A 21,505-nucleotide genomic window follows, 5' to 3' on the forward strand; every position below is an offset into this window, starting at 1 on the left:
ATTATGTTGAAAAAATAGATGTAAATAAATTGAAATAAAAAGTACAAATTGTGAGGTATTTATAGAACGATAGACGATAGTCCATAAATCAAAGGTTAACATGAAGAATCACTAATCGGAAAGCTAGAGAGGAAACAATAACTATTGATATAATACTAAAAAAAAAAAACGAATAAGGCAAAGCAACAAGTGAAGATAAATTAAAATAATTAATGAAAAAAGTAACACTCGTATATTTACTTTGTTTTTTGATACCTCTTGGTTCGTGCAGCAGGGTTTCCTTTAGTATCTTTTTGTGGAATGGCACTGACACTAGCGGTACCCGATGATGGTGCAGTTGGGGCAGAGGGAATACCTTCCAGATCAGCGAGACAACTTATCCGGTGCTTAGAACCATCGGTTGAAATCACAAATATGTATCCATCCCGGGTCCAGCATTGAGAAACCCCAAAGCGTTCCCTGGCAGCCATAAATGTATCGTGACGTCCCTTCGTTAAAAATTCTGAAATGGTTATTCCAGTCTTCTTTAAACGAGACTTAGCAGCCCAGATGCTGTCACGTGTACGGATATCATGGAACTTCACAACTATGGGTCTTGGTTTATCATCCCTTACTCGACCAAATCTATGGCAGCGGCTAATGGAGTCCTTAGTAACATTTGGAATGTTAAGTTTATCGGAGATAATATTGATAATAGCGACAGATACATCCTCGTTATTATTCTCGGTGACACCATGTAGAAGCAACATCTTTCTCCTGGAACGCATCTCCTGTTGTTCGTACAGCTTGGATAAGAGTTCTACTTGAGATTGCAGGGATTGTAGGGATGAGATAACGAATTCACGAAATGCTTCAAACTCAGCGGCCAGTCTGGAGGTAGGACTTGAGGATGCTGGAGGAACAGGATTACAAGTGAGCTCCCGTTGGAATTCTGCCATCCTTTTATTGAAATGAGCAGTCATTTCTTCCATAGTGTGTTTCAGTGAGTCCATGATGTTGACAATCTTGTGAAGTGATTAATTAACTAATATATTGGAGATTATTTGAGGATATGCTGGTAGGCACTTTGAATTATTAAATCATATGTAAATTTGTAGATATAATAATAGAAAAATTACTTTAAAAATAAAAATATTTTAAGAGCGCAAAAAAACACGTGTTCGTTTATTTGCACCTACCCACGAAAAAAGCTGCCATTAACAGTCATGAAATCGTCCTGTTTGCATTTTAGGTGTATTTTCGTCTGGTGTGGCATAGATAGGATGTAGTGTCTGTCATCCAGTCCTAGTATCATTTCTTGAGAAAGGATTACTTCCGTCATCCTGCATCCTTGGCCCAAGACTTGACTTTGAATAAAATCCTGTATGCAGTCTGCTTTCGTCTGGATCTGATTGGTTTTTATCTCACAAAGATACCCGTTACCGTACTTCGGGCATTCAGCCTCCATGTACAAGAAAGACTGTGTACTTGTGGCAATGAAAGGATAAGGAGGGATGAGAGCCTGCATGTACTTATTAGGAAAAACAGCTAATTTATAAAAAGTAAATGAATCCTTAGACACTATCGGAAATTTAAGAACAATTATAATCTTTTTTCCATTAAAATAATATCCTGGTTTTATTATATCGTAATATTGTCTTAATTCTAACTCTAAAATTCTATCCTTACCATATATAGTATTTAATTTTATTAATATATCCTTTAACACATTTGAACTTAACATAGAATGATGTGTTGAGGACGTACGATTGAAAGCTAATGTATTTTCAATTCTAACCAATTCTTGCAATATATCATCTACATTTTCTGTCATTATGCTAAGGATTTGGGCAAATTTAGCATATTTTATCAAACGGGATATTTTATAGTCTTGTTGCGTCATAAAAAATAATAAAGTAGAATTTATTTTTACCTGATTTTCGACAATTTTGGATATAAGTTCAGAATGACGTTTCATCCATTCTTTGCTTATACTAATATGACTATTGAATTCATTAACTATTTGATCCTGATTGTGTTCTAAATTTTTGATAACACTATCGTATCTTATTGCGTCTGTATAATCTAAATTACCAGTTATGCCTTTTATTACCGATCCTAGCCCATCAATGAGACCTCTTTTTACACGACTTGGCTCAAGCGATTTAAGCTGTTCTAAAACTTGCACTAATTTAGAAGAAAGGTGCTCAATTTGATTTTCGTACAAACTTAAAGCTTCACTGTCTAGAGTCTTTTTATAGTGTATAAGTTGGTCCTGTAATGTCCTTAATTTAATGTCAATGTCATTAAGTTCTATGTATTCTAAAAACGTATGATAGTGCGTCAAAAGTCTCGCTTGTCCAAGTTTAAACGGCAGTAGTCCTGGTCCATTTCCTAAGTCGTCAAGTTTTATCTCCTGTGTCATTACTACGGGGATCGTGAGAAGCATCAGTATCCTGTAACAATTTGGCGGTCTTAGGCACACGTTTAAGTCTGTGTTTTGCAACGGGGTCCTTTTTACGAGAGGTATATATATGTATAGGCAAGTTAGTTAAAACCTTATCTTTAGTATAACGGGGTGCTAATTTCTTACGGGCAGCTAATGGGTTATTGACAAATACTGTCTGACCAGGTTCGTACTGGATCTCGGGATCCCGATCTCTATTCCTATTTTCTATTAGATTAGTTCTATTTTGTAAAGAAAATTCGTTAATCGTTTTATATACTTCCTGTACTCTACTCCTGTGTATTAATATATATTGCTGCATTCAATGTTTTGTTAGATCAATATCTATAGGGTCTCTAGGATCCATATGACCAAGTATGCGGTCATACGGCCTACATTTTGTAAAACTATGGATAGTACTATTGTATGCTAAAAGTGCGTAAGGTATTAAATGCGTCACCATAGCCTCTCTATTTTTTAATCTAAGTATTCTAAGGTGTTCTAAAAGCGTGGAATGGAATCTTTCTATATTACCGTTGTCATTCGGCGAATTTGGAAGTATTTTGTGATGATTAATTTTATGTAAGTTAACGAATTCAGAAAAAATTTGGTTCGTAAATTCCGTGCCATTATCAGTTACAATCGTTAAAGGCAGACCGTGATGCGTTGAAAATGTTAAAAGAGCTTGCACAATACTTATAGCAGTAATATCTCGGAGGTAATAAGCTTGCGCGTACTTGGAAAACACGTCTATAATAGTTAGATATTTTTCGGACTCAACTGTAAAAGTATCTATGTGAACAATTTCGAAAGGCTTTGTAGCTGGTGGAACAACCTTGAATTGCTGTTTAATGGGTTTCCTGTCATATTTTACCTCTCTACTAGTGTGTGCTGTTTCCGTGGATGAGCCTAGCGATATATGGTCACCTGATGGTGAATAAGCCGTTTCGGTTGAAGACCTCATTGCGTTCTGATTACGTCTAGGTGAACTAAGATGAACTGTCTCTGTGGATGAGCTAATTAAAATATTATCTACTGATGTGTTAACTAATACGGAACTAATTTCTTCGTTATGAATTTCAACGCGAGATAACGCATCTGCGTTTGTGTTAGCTTTTCCTTTTTTATAAATTACCGAAAAATCATATTCACTAAGCTTAAGTTTCCACCGCGTTAGTCTTGCATTCGGTTCTTTCATACTCATAACCCACTGTAATGGCTTATGATCTGTAACGATTTTGAATTTACGGCCAAATAAATAAGGGCGAAAGTACTTTGTTGCCCAGACTATAGCTAAAAGCTCTTTTTCTATAGTACTATAATTTAATTCACTGTCATTAAGTGTTCTAGATGCGTAACAGATAGGCTTATCAGAACCAATAGGACCTTGCGATAAGATAGCTCCTAAAGCAAAATTTGAAGCGTCCGTTGTTAAAATGAAATCTTTACTAAAATCTGGATACTGTAAAATCGGATCATTCGTTAAGAGAGACTTACATTTCGTAAAACAATTTATGTAATCAGTATCTAAAATTATCTTCTTGCCTTTTTTCACCTATGTTTTATACCTAACCTAACCTTACTATTTTTGTTGTTGAATAGCCGAATTTTTTTTCGAATTTTCTGAGAAAAGAGAAACGAAACAGCTAATATATTATATTATGATTATAAATTTCGTGGCCAGAAATTGTAGTTTTTTTTTTTAAGAAACCTAACCTAACCTAACCTAACGGCTAACCTAACCTGAACTTGAGTTTTTTTTTTGCGCGTCGACGGAGCCCCGCTTCGCGGGGTATCCTATTTCTGTGTAGTTTTTTTTTTTAAGAAACCTAACCTAACCTAACCTAACGGCTAACCTAACCTAAACTTGATTTTTTTTTGCGCGTCGACGGAGCCCCGCTACGCGGGGCTCCTATTTCTGTGTAGTTTTTTTTTTAAGAAACCTAACCTAACCTAACCTAACGGCTAACCTAACCTTGATTTTTTTTTTGCGCGTCCACGGAGCCCCGCTTCGCGGGGCTCCTATTTCTGTGTAGTTTTTTTTTTAAGAAACCTAACCTAACCTAACCTAAAGGCTAACCTAACCTAAACCTAACCTGACGAATTGAGGGCGAATATCTCGGCCATTTTTGATTTTAGAGAAAAGTTGTCCCTATAAAACATGCTTATATTAGCGTAATCTTTACGATAAAACAATAATAAATAGGTGTTATAATGACACCAACTCCATCAAAAATTTATGATGATGATGATGATATTGATGATTGATGAAATTTATACCAAAAAAATTGGTTGTCTGTAAAGTCGGTTTACTGACGATAGTTGAACGTGACAACGGCCGATTGTGCTTCTTTGTCACTCGTTCCGCGCTCTCGCTTGCACTTCAAGCCTTACATGGAACGCCTCAGAGCGAGGTAACGCCGCATGAGTCATGTTTTTTCGTGCGTGCAGCCGGCTATCGTGCATCTCACCAAACTAAACATTTCAAAATGGAGGATTATCGTACTGCGTCAAAGTTGATAACTCCAAACTGTTTCATGGCAACTATCGATTTAAAAGATGCTTATTTTTTAGTGCCAGTAAATAAAATGCACATAAAGTACTTACGGTTTGAGTATGATGGAGTCCTTTACGAATTTAATTGTTTGCCATTTGGTTTAGGTATGCACCGCACCGTTCGTGTTTACAAAACTTCTAAAACCTATATTTGAATTTTTAAGAAAAACTCATCGTATGATATCAGTCGTTTATCTTGATGATGTCTTTTGTATTGGTAGAACACTATTAGAATGCCAAGAAAACATAACTTTGACCAAAACACTTTTTGAAAGACTAGGTTTTTTGATTAACTTAGAGAAAAGTTCGTTAGTACCAAAGATGCAATGCAAATTTTTAGGTTTCGCATTCGACTCCAATAATATGTTATTAAAACTACCCGATGATAAGAAGTTAAAAATTAAAGAAAAAGTTTCCACCGTCTTAAATACTAAAAAATGCAAATTACGAGAATTTGCTCAATTTATCGGTTTATTAATTTCAGCTTGTCCCGCAATTCAATATGCTTGGTTATATACTAAAATTTTCGAACAGTATAATTAAATGTGTTTGCTTAAAAACGCTAGCTACGAACAGATAATTAAAATTCCAGATAATTTAAAATCGGATATGCTATGGTGGATCCGTAATATAGATATATAGATAATTGTCCTCTCGGGATTGAAGATTTTAATTTAGAGATTTATTCAGATGCATCTAACACCGGTTGGGGCGCCTATTGTAATAACAATAAATGTTTTGGCTACTGGAAAGAATGTGAAAAAACATTGCATATTAATGAGTTAGAATTAAAAGCAGCTTTTCTTGCCCTTAAATCCTTCGCGAAGAATTTATGTTCTTCTCGAATCTTGCTAAGAATTGATAATGTCACCGCAATTTCTTGTATAAATAGAATGGGTAGTATTCAATATGATCACCTTAATGTGGTTTCCAGAGAAATCTGGCAGTGGTGTGAAATGCGTAAAATAACTATTTTTGCATCCTATATAAATACAAAGGATAATTGTGAAGCAGACCAATTATCGCGGAAGAAATTTCACGATACAGAATGGGAACTAAACCAAAATGCATACGATGAGATAACTATTAATTTTGGTGTCCCTGAAATAGATTTGTTTGCAAGTAGATGTAATGCAAAGTGTCATACATATGTAACTTGGAAAAACGATCCTGATGCATGGGCGGTAGATGCATTTACGGTTTCATGGAAAAATAAGTTCTTTTACGCATTTCCCCCGTTTTGTTTAATAACAAAGGTAATGCAAAAGATTATAAAAGAAAAGGCAGAGGGTATAGTTGTGGTACCGTATTGGCCTACGCGACCCTGGTTCCCAATTTTTCAGAAATTAATGACAACCAAGCCCATATATTTTGCACCTGATATTAATTTATTAACTTCTCCCTTCAGGATCAACCACAACCTACACAGAACTCTGAAGTTGGTTGCCGCGAAGCTTTCAGGCAAGCTTTACTAAGGAAAGGCTTGTCACCAAGTACGGTACAGATATAAATGTTATCATCGTTATCTGATTCTACCACAGACATGTATATTAAGTAGACAACGCAAGTACCGCGATCTGTATGAAAACCAAGCGTGTCATATTTTTTGTACTGACCTTGACGCGTTATGACGTCACGAGCGCTTTTTAGTGATGGTAATTTCATTTTACGCTAAATCGATTAGGACGCCACTCGCGCGGCGATTCTAGTATCGTCCTATCCCATCGAAGTAAATCGAAAGAAATCAGATCAAACTAGATCTATGTCTAAGAGGTAGTTAAATAAATGAATCGTAATCGATTACTAAATCGATTCAAGACAGAAAAATGATAATTACCATAGACAGAGGAATGATAAAATAAAGTTATAAACCTTTTAATATTCTAACAAGTAAACTAATGTGTTTTAGCTTTTTCTTACATATGCCCATTGAGTTACCATGTACTACGTACTAGAGAGGCCATCGAAAGAAAGTAATGAAACTGTCAATCAATCAATCTTTATGTCCCGTTGCATCGATCCATTTTTCTTTTATGTTCGGGTTACTTGGAAAACTGAAAAAACAAACATAGTCTAAGCAATAAGGAGTTTTCTTAAAAAACTCCCAAGATGACACTTTAACTAATGGCGTCCATGTCATAATATTTATTTTTAGTACCACCTTTGTATTAAAATACTTAAAAGTTCTAGGTCAAGTCCTATTAAATGACAAAAAAAATCTATGCCTTTTTTTCTGAAAAATTGCTCCTTCAAATTATCATTTTTCTGTTCGATTATAAAATCGATTAGAATTGAGAACTGTTGCATCAAATGAACATCACTAACCACAAAATTGGACAGAAAAATGAGAACAGAAAAATGAGAAGACGCTATTCATTGCTTGTTATCATACGACGCGATCTTTACCGTGCCAAGTAAAAGCCGCAATGTATTCCGAATAATTTCGTATGATTTGGTATCCGTGTTTGTCACGATCGTTTTCCACAGATATTCTTTATTTGATTTTAAAATAAATAGTGCATATTCTGATTAGAAAATTACTTACCGGTGGAAGGAAACATCTCTGCTAACTCGGCCACTCACAGCTGTGGAGTTTCTACAGTTTATAACGGCGCAATTCGGCATTTTACTTTATTCAGCTTCACGTCTTTCCTTGGCGAACTGCAAGCGCGGGCTGAGTGTAGGCCAGCGTCAAGTAAGTTTCATAAACTTAGTTTGGACACGGGAAGTACATACACTCGCTTAGTCTATCTTGATACATGTCTGTGGATTCTACCTACAAACAATACGATGGCTGCATAAAGACATGGCTAAACTACTGCAGTACCCACAACTATAGCTACATCTCGGCATCTGTCCCTGTAGTTTTACATTTTCTTACTGATTTATTTAATAAAGGTGCTAAATACGGTACCATTAACTCCTATAAGTCTGCCTTATCATTAATTTTATCTAATTTAGAAGATGATAGGGTAAAACGCTTTATGAAAGGAGTTTTCAAATCGAGGCCAACAAATCCTAAATATCATATAACCTGGGATCCGAGCATAGTTCTCGAATATTTAGCCCAACAGTGGCCAAATAATGAACTCAGTTTGGAAACTCTTTCCAAAAAGACTGCAACTTTATTGGCTTTGGTAACAGCGCATCGAGTACAAACACTTGCTCTTATTAAATTAAAGGACCTTGATATAAGAGGCACAAGTGAAATAATAATAATGATTTCAGATTTAATTAAAACTTCTAAGCCGTACTCGTTACAGCCTCTTTTAAGAATTCCTTACTTCAATAGTCGCTCGGAAATCTGTCCAGCCAAATGTCTAGAATCGTACGTAAATAAAACATCAACACTTCGACATAATGATCATTTATTTATTAGTTTTAAAAAACCATACTCAAAAGTTACCTCCCAGACGCTCAGTAAATGGATAAAGGACACGCTTCATAACAGCGGAGTAGATACTTCTATATTTAGTGCTCATAGTACTCGCCATGCGTCCACTTCCACTGCCAATAGACTTGGGGTCAACATTGATGTTATACGCAAAACTGCGGGATGGTCTGATTCTTCTGCAGTATTTGCTAAGTTTTACAATAGACATGTAATTACTGATCCTACCAGCTTTGCTAAAACATTGTTATCTAATAATGATTGTAACCTGCAAGAAAAATAATTAATGGTTAAATTATGAAAATAATGTGTGATTAATAATATTTATAGTTAATTGATTATTGCAAATAAAAATATGAAACTTACCATAAGTTTTTCAATTTTTATCACCATTTCACATTTTATTAATTACTCTAAACATCTACACCACGTCAATATAAATCGCAAAGAATGAAGCTGCGAAACATAATTGAAAATCAAACGAACTTACCAAGTGAAGTTCGATGACAATTATGTGAGCAGCTTCATTCGAAGCGATTTATAGATACCCACCCTAAGATTACGGTTAATTCGACAACAAACGTATTACATAACATTTTAATATATTCCCTGCCCTATATAAATACAAAATGTGAAATATCTCTCAACAAATGACCTACACATCGTAACGAACCGTTTGAGAAATGATGGGGGTAAATGGTAGGGGTAAAAAGTGTTGCCACAAAAAAAAAAGTATAATTTAAAAATTATAAAAGTATAAATTTAAATTAATAATACTTATACCTTTAAAAAACCCGTGCAAGGCTCAGGTTAGGAACGCTACTACACCACGTCAATATAAATCGCTTCGAATGAAGCTGCTCACATAATTGTCATCGAACTTCACTTGGTAAGTTCGTTTGATTTTCAATTATAAAGGCGAAAGTTTGTAAGTATGGATGTATGGATGTTTGTTACTCTTTCACGCAAATACCACTTAACCGATTACAATGAAATTTAGCACACATATAGAGGGTAACTTGGATTAACACATAGGATAGATTTTATCCCGGAAATCCCACGGGAACGGGAACTATGCGGGTTTTCCTTTGAAAACGTGGGCGAAGCCGCGGGCGGAAATCTAGTCTAGTCTAGTCTAGTACTATTATAAGGACGAAAGTTTGTAAGTATGGATGTATGGATGTTTGTTACTCTTTCACGTAAAAACTACTGAATGGATTTGAATGAAACTTTACCACAATATAGCTTATACATCAGAATAACACATAGGATAGGTTTCATCCCGGAAATCCCACGGGAACGGGAACTATGCGGGTTTTTCTTTGAAAACGCGGGCGAAGCCACGGGCGGAAAGCTAGTAAAGAATAAATAAATGTGAGTATGTAAAATTATATATTATTTTTAATGTATGAGCAATTTTTTTATTACAATATTTTTCTTTTATTTTACGTGTTTTGAATAAAGAATGCAATCGAAGTAATCTGCCCTAGCGATACTAGCGCGAGTGAGTGTAATGTCAGAGGCGCATCGAATCCAGATGTTTCGTGCTAAAATAATAAATGTAAACTTCAATAATCTATATCTCAGTCATTTATTGATGGATTTCAAAATTTTTTTCGGCCACTGATTAGTTTTGATCTATATTTTAACACTATTATGGTGATTATAATATTTTCTATTTTTATAAACTTTTCCATTTTTCCATACAAACAAAATTAATGTCATTGAAAAAAAAATTAAATACAGATAAATTCAGTATTTTCTGATTTTTTCCTTTGTACATACACTATTACCTAGTTGATTACAAAATTGAAACTTTCTAGGTCATCTGGAAGTGGGTTAGGTTTTGTTTATATCTATGAGTCAGTCAGTCTTAAAAATTGCGATTTTTGGATATTCATATCTACGCAACTGTTTTATCTGTATTTATGAAATTTAAGGTTCTTGTTTATGTTGGGGTCCTCATTATATGTACCAATTTTTGGTTTGTTTAAGTTAAATAGTTTTCGAGTTATAAGGGGGTGAAAAGTGGCTCCAAATGGTTCGTGTAAATATACACACGGCTGCTGCTCGCCAGTTCTCTTCGCTTGAACTCGGCTTGACACGCTGCCGCGTGTCTAGATCATAAAAGAACTACTAATAGTCAACCGTGAAAAACAATTGCCAACCATGTAACTTGACGATATATCAATTTTGGGTCTTCAATCGAATAAACATCAAAATGCATTGTTTTTATGCATTGCATTAGAGTAGTATGGATTCTGTCAAAACATCGAAACAGCTGAACAAATAGTAATTTAGTAACATGTGCTCAGACGGTGAGGGCAAACGAACCCGACCTATTGTATTTACCTGTACAATATATAAGAATAGTATAAAAAAATCCTATAGTGGCATTTAAACTTTTTGTTATGAAAGTGGCGCCATCTTGTTTGCGTTAAGTGACACGTTTGGCACACGACAGGCCGTTTTGTCGCTTAGCCCTTTACAACTGAGGGAAAAAATGTACTCAGACCTTTTTGACCGAGTACACAGGACTTATTTATGTGTACTTACCTAAGTATGACGTTAAAAAAATTAAAAAAATCCTGAAGTTCATAGTTTCCTGAAAACGTACCCTCACGAAGTGGTGGCGGATTGCAAATAAAAGCGCTGGCGCGCTCATTCGCGGCGCGCGGCATTCGCCGCGAGTCAATTGACACACTACAACTCTGCCCGTTTGTGGAGTCAACTGCCTTATTATTTTCCTTTGCATTATATAAGTTTTTTTTAATTACAATTAAGTTAGTTAAAGTGAGTTTAAAAATATAGTGTGAAATTATTTCATTATTTTGTAAATGATATTACTTAATGTTAAATTAAATTAACGAGTTTTGATTATATTTGTTCCTAAATTCAGAAGTGGGATAGTGATTCTCACGCGTCCTTAACCGTTTGCTTTCTGAAAATGGCAGTTTGACTCTTCAAACGAATTAGTTCATAACACTTTTAAATTACCCTCAATAATACTTTATAAACTTTTCATTGTGTTTCGTTTAAGTGAAATTAAAATAGTAGTTGTGTGGCTAAGTATATAACGCAAAATTTTGGTGAGTATATTCCAATCATTTGCTATCTAAGGAGAAGCGAGCTTCTTATCAATTTATAGCTTAAGGGTCAACTCACACCGAAAGAGCGGCGAAGGGCAGCGAAGCGCGGAGTCACGGAGACCCACGACTTCTCGAGCATTCCAGCGACTTCTCGAGCAGTCGCGGGAATCCGCACGCCTTCTCGAGCCCACTCGAGGGAAAGATTAAATTCATTATGACCAGAGGCGGCTCGTGACAAAATTGTATGGGTGTTCACTTGAAATAAAACAACGAAAATACAATAGCGTAAGCGGGATAATTTATTACAAAAAAATAATGAGCACCACATTATAAAATATTTAAACACTAAAAATTATAAAGTACAGGCTATTTCAAAACAAATTCAATGATTATCGAGCGTACTCATAGTGTTTGTTTCTAATATAGGAGTGCAACGTCGCGCGCAATTACTGCTGTCATGCGATGCGGACGCGTCGCGTCGGCAACGTCGCGTGTGAGCGGCGCTCCAAAAATTGCTATTTTTCCATAGTAAATCTTTTGTTTCACGTGCAGGACTGTTGCGAAATTTCTCTTTCACTCTTATTGGATTTCGTATTTGGGCAATGTATTGAATCTTGTTTCATAGGAGCGCAATCGAGAGCGCTCCGTAAGCTCCGTTTCGCGCGTTACATAAGAAATGAACAAGAGTGTACTGTGTATGTACTTAATGATGTATTGCACGCCTCATAAGCGAAGCGTTGAGGTGGGTACTACTGTCACTTCGCGCAAAACATCTGATTTTTCACACTTAAAATGTCTTTATGTATCATACATTGCACTTGTAAGATAATACATACACACACATATTAAGAAAAAACACTATTTTTAACGTTCATGATATTTTTGATGTCATTTTTGTTATTTAAACTAGTTAAAAAACAGTTTAAAAAAGTTCTGTCTTGGACGTCCGTGTGTCTGTATGTGCGGATCCTTTTTCTTGTTAACACGATAGCGACCGAAATACTTTACTAATCGAGTCTTTTTTTTTCTCTTACGCTTGAGTATGCTCAGGAATAGAACCCTTTCATTTTTCAGGGTCTGATTCGATGTGGTTTAATTGTTATTAAATAAACAAAAAAAAAAAACTCGCGTCAGGACACGTGGCTGATCGAAAAAGCGTAAGACGGATGTTTTTTTTTTTGCACGCCTCATAAGCGAAGCGTTGAGGTGGGTACTACTGTCACTTCGCGCAAAACATCTGATTTTTCAAACTTAAAATGTCTTTATGTATCATACATTGCACTTGTAAGATAATACATACACACACATATTAAGAAAAAACACTATTTTTAACGTTCATGATATTTTTGATGTCATTTTTGTTATTTAAACTAGTTAAAAAACAGTTTAAAAAAGTTCTGTCTTGGACGTCCGTGTGTCTGTATGTGCGGATCCTTTTTAGGGTTCCGTAGCCAAAATGGCAAAAACGGAACCCTTATAGTTTCGTCATGTCCGTCTGTCCGTCTGTCCGTCTGTCCGTCTGTCACAGCCGATTTACTCGGAAACTATAAGTACTACAGTGATGAAATTTGATGGGAATATGTGTTGTATGAACCGCTACAAAAATATGACACTAAATAGTAAAAAAAAGAATTGGGGGTGGGGCCCCCCATACATGTAACTGAGGGATGAAATTTTTTTTTTCGATGTACATACCCGTGTGGGGTATCAATGGAAAGGTCTTTTAAAATGATATAAAGTTTTCTAAAAAACATTTTTCTTAAAGTGAACGGTTTTTGAGATATCAGCTCTCAAAGTCGTAAAAAGTATGTCCCCCCCCCTCTATTTTTATAACTACGGGGTATAAAATTCTAAAAAAAATAGAGGTGATGCATGCTAATTAACTCTTTCAACGATTTTTGGTTTGATCAAAGTATCTCTTATAGTTTTTGAGATAGGTTGATTTAACTGTAATTTATTATATTTGCTGCTACGGAACCCTTTGTGCGCGAGCCCGACTCGCACTTGGCCGGTTTTATTCTTGTTAACACGATAGCGACCGAAATACTTTACTAATCGAGTCTTTTTTTTTCTCTTACGCTTGAGTATGCTCAGGAATAGAACCCTTTCATTTTTCAGGGTCTGATTCGATGTGGTTTAATTGTTATTAAATAAACAAAAAAAAAACTCGCGTCAGGACACGTGGCTGCAGTGCCGTCTTTAGGATCAACGAGGCTATGGGCCAAGGTACTGGCTGGGGCCTATGTAAGGGATGGAAAATCCTTAAATTTTAACTTTATCATTTTTCAGTTTACAATAACGCAATAGGCTAAATCGTAACCCCGTCTCTTAACACCCCACATATGAGAGTTCAATAAATAAATTTTTTGAATCTAAAAAACTAATACCCCACCAATTCTAATTTAAATAAAATTGAATGAAAACCATATATTATAATCTATACAAAGAACAATACTTATATTTATTCATATACAAATATATGAAAGTGACGTCATCCGTGACATCATAGCCTATAACAGCATTGGTTAGCGAGCCACTGCATACCAAGTCTATAACTACAGCGCGATGCTGCGCCGAATCTTGTTTAATAAACAAGGGCTATCGGTTTTTCTTCGAGGAAGTGCCGTAAACTGTCCCCGCTGTATTAGATCGGACTACAATATTTCGTCGTTCCGGATCGACCTCAGTTCTCAATGGCTTCTCAAACGAACACTTGGCATTTCAACTTATTTCTTAATTCATTTTTACATTACAATTAACTTATTTGCTTTGTTTTAAATACCCGTAATTTTAGCCATGCATACATTTAATTTCTTACAATTTACAATTTTCGTATATTTTAATTTCTTTAAACAAACGATTAAATGTAATGTTTATAATGCCATGTAAACGTTTTCTCAATTACAATATTCAAACTAACGCGCCAAAATCTTCATTCAGATTCTTACGCATGCGCGCTCTTGCGCGCAAGCAGAAGCGCGATTGTTTTGAAAGAAACTTGTTTAAGCTTGCTTTTGTTTTTGGTGAGAAAATGAATAGTCAACGTCCGTGTTTCGACACGTGAAACAGCCAGCAGGTTCATTACCAGATTTTCACGCGATGTAGCAACAGTTAATTTAGTATTGTTTATCGAATCATTTGAAGTACATCAAAATCATGAATCGTGTTTATGAAAGTGGTGCTGAAAAAAAAACGAAAAGCGAAAGAAGAACAAAAGAAAATAGACAAGTTACCAAAAATTACTGGATTTTTAAAATAATATGACATTACTAGTAAGTAATACTATATATTATTTGAATTAAGAGTGATTAGTTCATTAATTGAGTCCTATAACCTCATTGTTGTTCGCATGTAGCAAAAGTTTTTTTTATGAAAAGTCGATTTAATATCATTTTTATGAAATTAATTTATGAAACAAACCGTGCTAACAGTATGATAATAAGATCATTGCATTTTATTTATTAGGCAAAAATGATGAAACGCCAAAAGGTACCGCTGATTTACAGGAAAATGTTATTCAAAACGAATCAGTCGATTTGAATCCTTCAGAACAGTCGGAATTATCAGTAGCTACACAAGTTCTTATAAATCATAGAACAGAAGGTAAATAAAGAGTTTCAAATTGTAAATATTTAGATTCTAAAAAAGCTGAATAATTTTAAATATTTTTTTCAATTAAAAGCGATTTACAAAAATATATTTTATTTTAATAGAGGAGGCAGCATTGAGAAGCACGTCAGAAAAAATTGAAAGTTATTCGACTGATATTGCGTTATGGGGCGAAATCAACGAGAAGTTACGATTATACTGGTTGCAAAAAAATCCAGGTTTATGCAGCAATAAGGATAAAGATTTCTCAAAATCTGCACGGATTTACCAAGAAGGAGATAAACAAAAAGTGAGAACTCTAAACAAATCATTATTTCAATTGAAACTACAAAATAATGAAATAGTAGAGCGTGAGTGGTTATCGTATTCGCCATCAACTGGACGTATATATTGCTTTGTATGTCGACTTTTTTCATCTGAAAAAGATCAATTTACATTTTACGGATTTAATGATTGGAAACACCCAGAGCGAATTACGGAGCATGAGCAAAGCAAAGCTCATAAACAAACTTTAACTATTTATTCTAAACGGAGAAGAGAAACTGGTAGTTTAGAAAATGCATTAACGATTCAACAAAAAAATGAGAAAAATTATTGGATTCAAGTATTACGTCGAATAACTGACACTATAAAGTTTCTTGCTTCACGAGGTCTCGCTTTTCGAGGGGAGAACGAACGATTCGGATCTAGTCAAAATGGCAATTACTTAGGTATTTTAGAATTACTGAGCGAATATGACCCTTTCCTTAAAGAGCACATTAATACCTACGGAAATAAAGGACATGGAGTAACATCATACTTATCAGCTAATATTTGTGAGGAATTTATAGGCCTTATGGGGGAAAAAGTTCTTGCTTGCATTATAAGTGAGTTGAAGAAGGCAAAATATTATTCTTTTTCTGTGGATTCTACGCCGGACATCACTCATCTAGATCAATTAACGTTCACCGTGCGCTACGTTACCGATCAGGGGCCTATCGAACGTTTTTTAATGTTCGTTCCTATAGAAGGTCATAATGCCGAATATTTAACAGAGGTTGTAGTCAAATTTTTTAAAGATAATGATATTGATATAAATGACTGTAGAGGTCAATCTTATGACAACGCATCGAATATGTCTGGACGCTATTCAGGACTGCAAACCAGGATAAGGGAAATCAATAAGTATGCTGATTATATTCCTTGTGCCGGGCACTCGTTAAATTTAGTCGGCGTTAAGGCAGCTGAATGTGTTAATGCAGTCGTTAAGTATTTCTATATCGTACAAAATTTGTACACATTTTTATCAGGATCGACTTATAGATGGCAAAAACTATTGTCATATTTAGGAACGAAAAAAAAAGTCGTTAAATCTTTATCCGCTACTCGATGGTCAGCCCGAGCTGATGCAATCATCGCTCTTTTCACAGATCATACAGATATTACGAAAGCTCTAGATGATTTATCAAAGGATGATACGCAGTCTAACGAGACTAGACTTGAAGCTAAGACCATTTTAAAGCAAATTACAAAATTTGAAAATGTCTTTATAACTGTGGTATGGCACGAAATCTTGACACGTATTAATGATACATCTAAAAATTTACAAAAAGAAAATATGGATTTGTATATAGCATGCAGTCTTTTAAATTCCTTAGAATTGTATTTATTGGATATCAGGGATAAATTCGATGAGTTTTTAGAAAAAGCAAAAAGCTTTACTGATATCTGCGAAAGTGAATCTACATCTGAGCCAAGAAATCGAAGAAGAAGCGTAAAACTTACTCGCTTTGAAGGAGAGAGTGAACATACACAATTTACTGGAGATGAAAAGCTCAAAATAGAGATTTTTTATCCGATAATCGATTCACTTTGTTCCAATTTGAAAACCAGAAAAACTGCTTACGAAACGGTGAATGATAACTTCAAGTTTTTTACTGCTCTACCAAACATGACATACGAAGGAATAAAAGAATGCTGCGAAAAGCTTGCCAGAAAATATGATCAAGACATTTCTGCAGAAAATTTAATATCAGAATGTTTACATTATAAACATTATCTTCGTGATACACGAAAGAACGAAGAATTATTTATTCCTGATCTATACTTGCAACTGAAGAAAGAATTTCTGACGTCTACATTCCCAAATATTGAAATAAGTCTCCGAATATTCCTTACCCTAATGATCACCAATTGTGCTGGTGAACGATCATTTTCTAGATTAAAGTTGATAAAATCCGATCATCGAAGCACAATGTCACAGTCACGATTGAATCATCTAAGTTTAATGAGTATAGAATCGGACTTATTAAAATCGATTGATTTTGATGAACTCATATCTAATTTTGCTGCGAAGAAATCGAGAAAAAAAGTTTTTTAAGCTGTATATAATAACTGTTATTTGAGTGCAAAAATAAATTTTTAAACAAATTTTCTAAATCTTGTTTCTATTTTACCAAGTGTGTGATTTGATATTTTTCTTATTATGTTATAAAATTTGTTGTTGTATATCGAAAATTTTCAGAATTGTGGGGCCCCTGCCTACCTCGGGGCCTCGGGCCAGGGCCCTGCGGGCCCTGCCTTAAAGACGGCACTGCGTGGCTGATCGAAAAAGCGTAAGACGGATGTTTTTTTTTTTTTTTTGAAGTGAATTTTTATATTTTTATTGAAATTGATTCCAGAAGATTACTGGGAACTTTAAAAATTCATTTAGTTACTTTTATTAGTAGGTACGATCCTTATAAGTATTTTAGTGTATTCAACCAACTTAAAAAAGTGTGACTATTTTACAACAATTTGAATATGAATTGTATTATTGTATACAATATCGAAGCTTTTTAAGAAATGTATAAAATACTTTTTTAAGAATTATTATCATACATAATATTATGTTACCGGCAATATATTAAAACCGGCATTGTATGCAATTCTTAGTAAATGTATGTTATTCCGAGAAACAGTCGGAATGAAATAAATTAAATTCGTCACATCGCTCATTTGCTTCTATAACGTGACAAAGTCAAAATCTCAATTGTTGGGAAAACGCATTTGAAAGTTTAAAATTCCTGTAACTTTTTAATTATTATGCTTAGACTATTCAGCTCAATACAACATATTAAAACGTTCTCGTTTTTTTGAATCAAATTGTATTCCGAACAATAAGTCGGTTATTAAATTTATTATGATTATTTATTTCAGAAAGGGCCCTTCTTGTTGCGTTTTTCTTGTAAAAAGTGTGCAGTATTGCGTTACAAACGAAACAGTATTGCGTTCTTTCAAGAAAAATGATAAAGATATGTATCATTTTTCTTGAAAGAAAAATTGAATAAAAATCTAAAACTTTACAAGTTATGTCGTATTGTTACGTTTTATTGATAATCAGTAATCTAAATGTATTGGAAATTTTAATTAAAACGTGTTACCGTAGTAGAAATCTTTTTATTTTTGTACTTTGTTTTACAAAATGAAAGATATTTTTGCGAAATTATTGTGTAACTTTCTCTGAAATACAAGTAATATACACATTTAAAAAAAAATTACAATTATAACCAGACATTAATATTTTTTGTTTTACTTTTACTCACAAACGTTGGCAATTATAATATTACGACCCGCCCCGAATTCGCACGGGTGCAATCCTGATACCATCGATTTTTCTGAAGACTTTTTCATGTGTTAAATACTTAGTAGGTAAATTATTTTGATAAATCTCGTAGGGTTCAGAATGCGTTTGCAATGCAGGCGGAAAATAATGTAATTATTTACAACATCACATTAGAAACGTCAAAAATAACAGTTCATTCACCTATTTATGGATGCTATTATACAATATACATATAAACCTTCCTCTTCAATCACTTTATCTGTTAACAAAAACTGCATCAAAATTGCAAAACGGCAAGCATTCGGCCGGGAAAAACGACTTTGTTTTATATTTTGCTTATCTCAGTAATATTAGGAAACTAATCTTTATTGCGGGTCCCGGTCATACATAAATCAAATAAACATATTAGCAAAACAAATCACAGGTTCTTGTCTCGAGACAGCTTCTTGATCTCTCCTAAATTCCAGTAATCTTTCAGTATTTCACGGTGTTGTTCTTCGGAAAAAAAAATTTACACTTGAAAATGCAGGTTTCCTTGCAGGATTCTCTTTTAGTTGACGGGGAGGCACAGTTTTTTTTGTGATGCTTTCGATTCGTAGGACTGTCTTGCATTTTTTAACTGATTTGTAATATTTTTTTTTTCATTTTTCTTTATTCAGTGGTATTTTTTACTCGTTTATGCTATAAAATAAATTGATTGTTTAATTCATTTGTATTTCGAGAATCGGTATGATCTTTTCGTTTTTCTAACTTAAGTGAATGTAAAATAAAATAATGAATATTTTCTCGTACAAGATTTACAAGCTTCCTAGACCATGATTCCATCTGAAAAATAAATTAAGTAATCAGACAACATTTTTATCATTTATAATGCAACATTGTAGCGTATTCGTTGTAAAAATGTATTATTTTTTATCAAGAATGTGTTAACTTGAGATAACCAACATAAATACCAAACATTTTGTACTTTTATTATCAACTGTAACGGAACATCTTAAATTAACCAACAAAAAACATTGTTTATTTCAGCAACAACGGGACAATCCTATGTAAACCGTAGCATGCGAATACTATTTTTACTACAATAATGACCCACATACAAATGTCCCGTTATAGCTGCAAATATAAATCAGTAAAAAAACAAAAAGCTGTACTTACCTTTCAGCAAAACCGTGATACAATAAGCTGTTACGTTTTTACCGCAATCGGGCAGCAGTTTCCTTCTCAAGGGAGCAGCGACAACTGACTTAAACCGTTCTTGCATTAAATTCAAGAGCAAAAAGAGATTTCGCTAAACCGATAGTCGCCGACCTTTTCCCTCATAGCTCGGTCATTTTTGGAGCTAGAAATATCGCGTTTTAGCAGCAAGTAGAGCGCGATGCGACGGATTCTACTGTATCATTATTCCATAACGATACATATGCTCGTTAACACGTTCTTGTCGCAAATGAGCGACATTACCTACTTATATCTTTAAATCTGAACTTTTCCTAAGTAGCAAACACATTTGCAAATGTGGGTGGTTTTTGGGGTAGCTATTAACCAATATGAGGTCAAAACTAAAATCCAAGATGGCGCCGACGAAAATTTGAAATCTTTTCGTCATGGGTGTCATTTTCATGGTTTTTGGGGTAGCTATTAACGAATATGAGGTCAAAACTATAATCCAAGATGGCGCTGATGAAAATTTGACTTTTTTTCGTGATGGGTGTCATTTTCATGGTTTTTGGGGTAGCTATTAACGAATATGAGGTCAAAACTAAAATCCAAGATGGCGCCGACAAAAATTTACATCTTTTCGTCATGGGTGTCATTTTCATGGTTTTTGGGGTAGCTATTAAACAATATGAGGTCAAAATTAAAATTCAAGATGGCGCCGACGAAAATTTTACACATTTTCGTCATGGGTGTCATTTTCATGGTTATTGGGGTAGCTATTAACCAATATGAGGTCAAAACTAAAATCCAAGATGGCGCCGACGAAAATTTTACATATTTTCGTCATGGGTGTCATTTTCATGGTTATTGGGGTATCTATTAACCAATATGAGGTCAAAACTAAAATTCAATATGGCGCCGACGAAAATTTTACATCTTTTCGACACGGGTGTCATTTTCATGGTTTTTGGGGTAGCTATTAACCAATATGAGGTCAAAACTAAAATCGAAGATGGCGCCGACGAAAATTTTACATCTTTTCATCATGGGTGTCATTTTCAAGGTTTTTGAGACAGCTATTACCAAATCCCCAATGTAACCGTCGATAATTAGGTATATTTTTCTTACTCCTTTAAAGTAAACTTAAATAAAATAACAAAAACGTTAACAACTACAGTTTTGTAGAAAGTCTTAAAAAAACAATTTTAAAGAACACTATTTTAAAGAACATTGAAATACATAATTATTTAGAAATGTAATATAAAACGCAACTCTGTGGCAATCATGTTAATATTCTGACAGATATTATTAACTTTGAATATATTCGCTAAACTTTATTTAAAATAAAGTTTATCTAAAACATTTAAACGAAGAGAATAAAATAAAAAAGAACGTGTGTGCCGAGAAAACGTGTCAGGAGTGAAACTTCTTTGGCGAGATTCATAGATACCAAAATCGCCGCCTTGCTCCATAACGCGACAGTATTACCATGACGCGATCTTGAAATTCGACGACAATCTTGGATTTTAGTTTTGACCTCATATTCGTTAATAGCTACCTCAAAAACCATGAAAATGACACCCATCACGAAAAAAGTCAAATTTTCGTCAGCGCCATCTTGGATTATAGTTTTGGCCTCATATTCGTTAATAGCTACCCCAAAAACCATGAAAATAACACCCATGACGAAAAGA

General features: G+C 34.4%; 1 protein-coding gene across 1 annotated transcript; it reads right to left on the minus strand.

Moving 5' to 3' along the window:
- Positions 1 to 236: 236 nt before the first annotated feature.
- Positions 237 to 1,143, minus strand: LOC149474922 (uncharacterized). The gene has a single exon (XM_089714028.1). The coding sequence runs from the start codon at positions 990 to 992 to the stop codon at positions 237 to 239; it is 756 nt and encodes a 251-aa protein (XP_089570154.1). The 5' UTR covers positions 993 to 1,143.
- Positions 1,144 to 21,505: the final 20,362 nt, after the last annotated feature.

The sequence above is a fragment of the Colias philodice genome, chromosome 32 (genome assembly GCF_061535455.1).
Source record: "Colias philodice isolate Cphi_HAF_F1 chromosome 32, ilColPhil1 Martin Lab GWU primary, whole genome shotgun sequence".
Taxonomy (NCBI): domain Eukaryota; kingdom Metazoa; phylum Arthropoda; class Insecta; order Lepidoptera; family Pieridae; genus Colias; species Colias philodice.

Excerpts from the sequence above, each read along its gene's own strand:
- LOC149474922 (XM_089714028.1), bottom strand. The coding sequence starts at position 992 with ATGGACTCACTGAAACACACTATGGAAGAAATGACTGCTCATTTCAAT.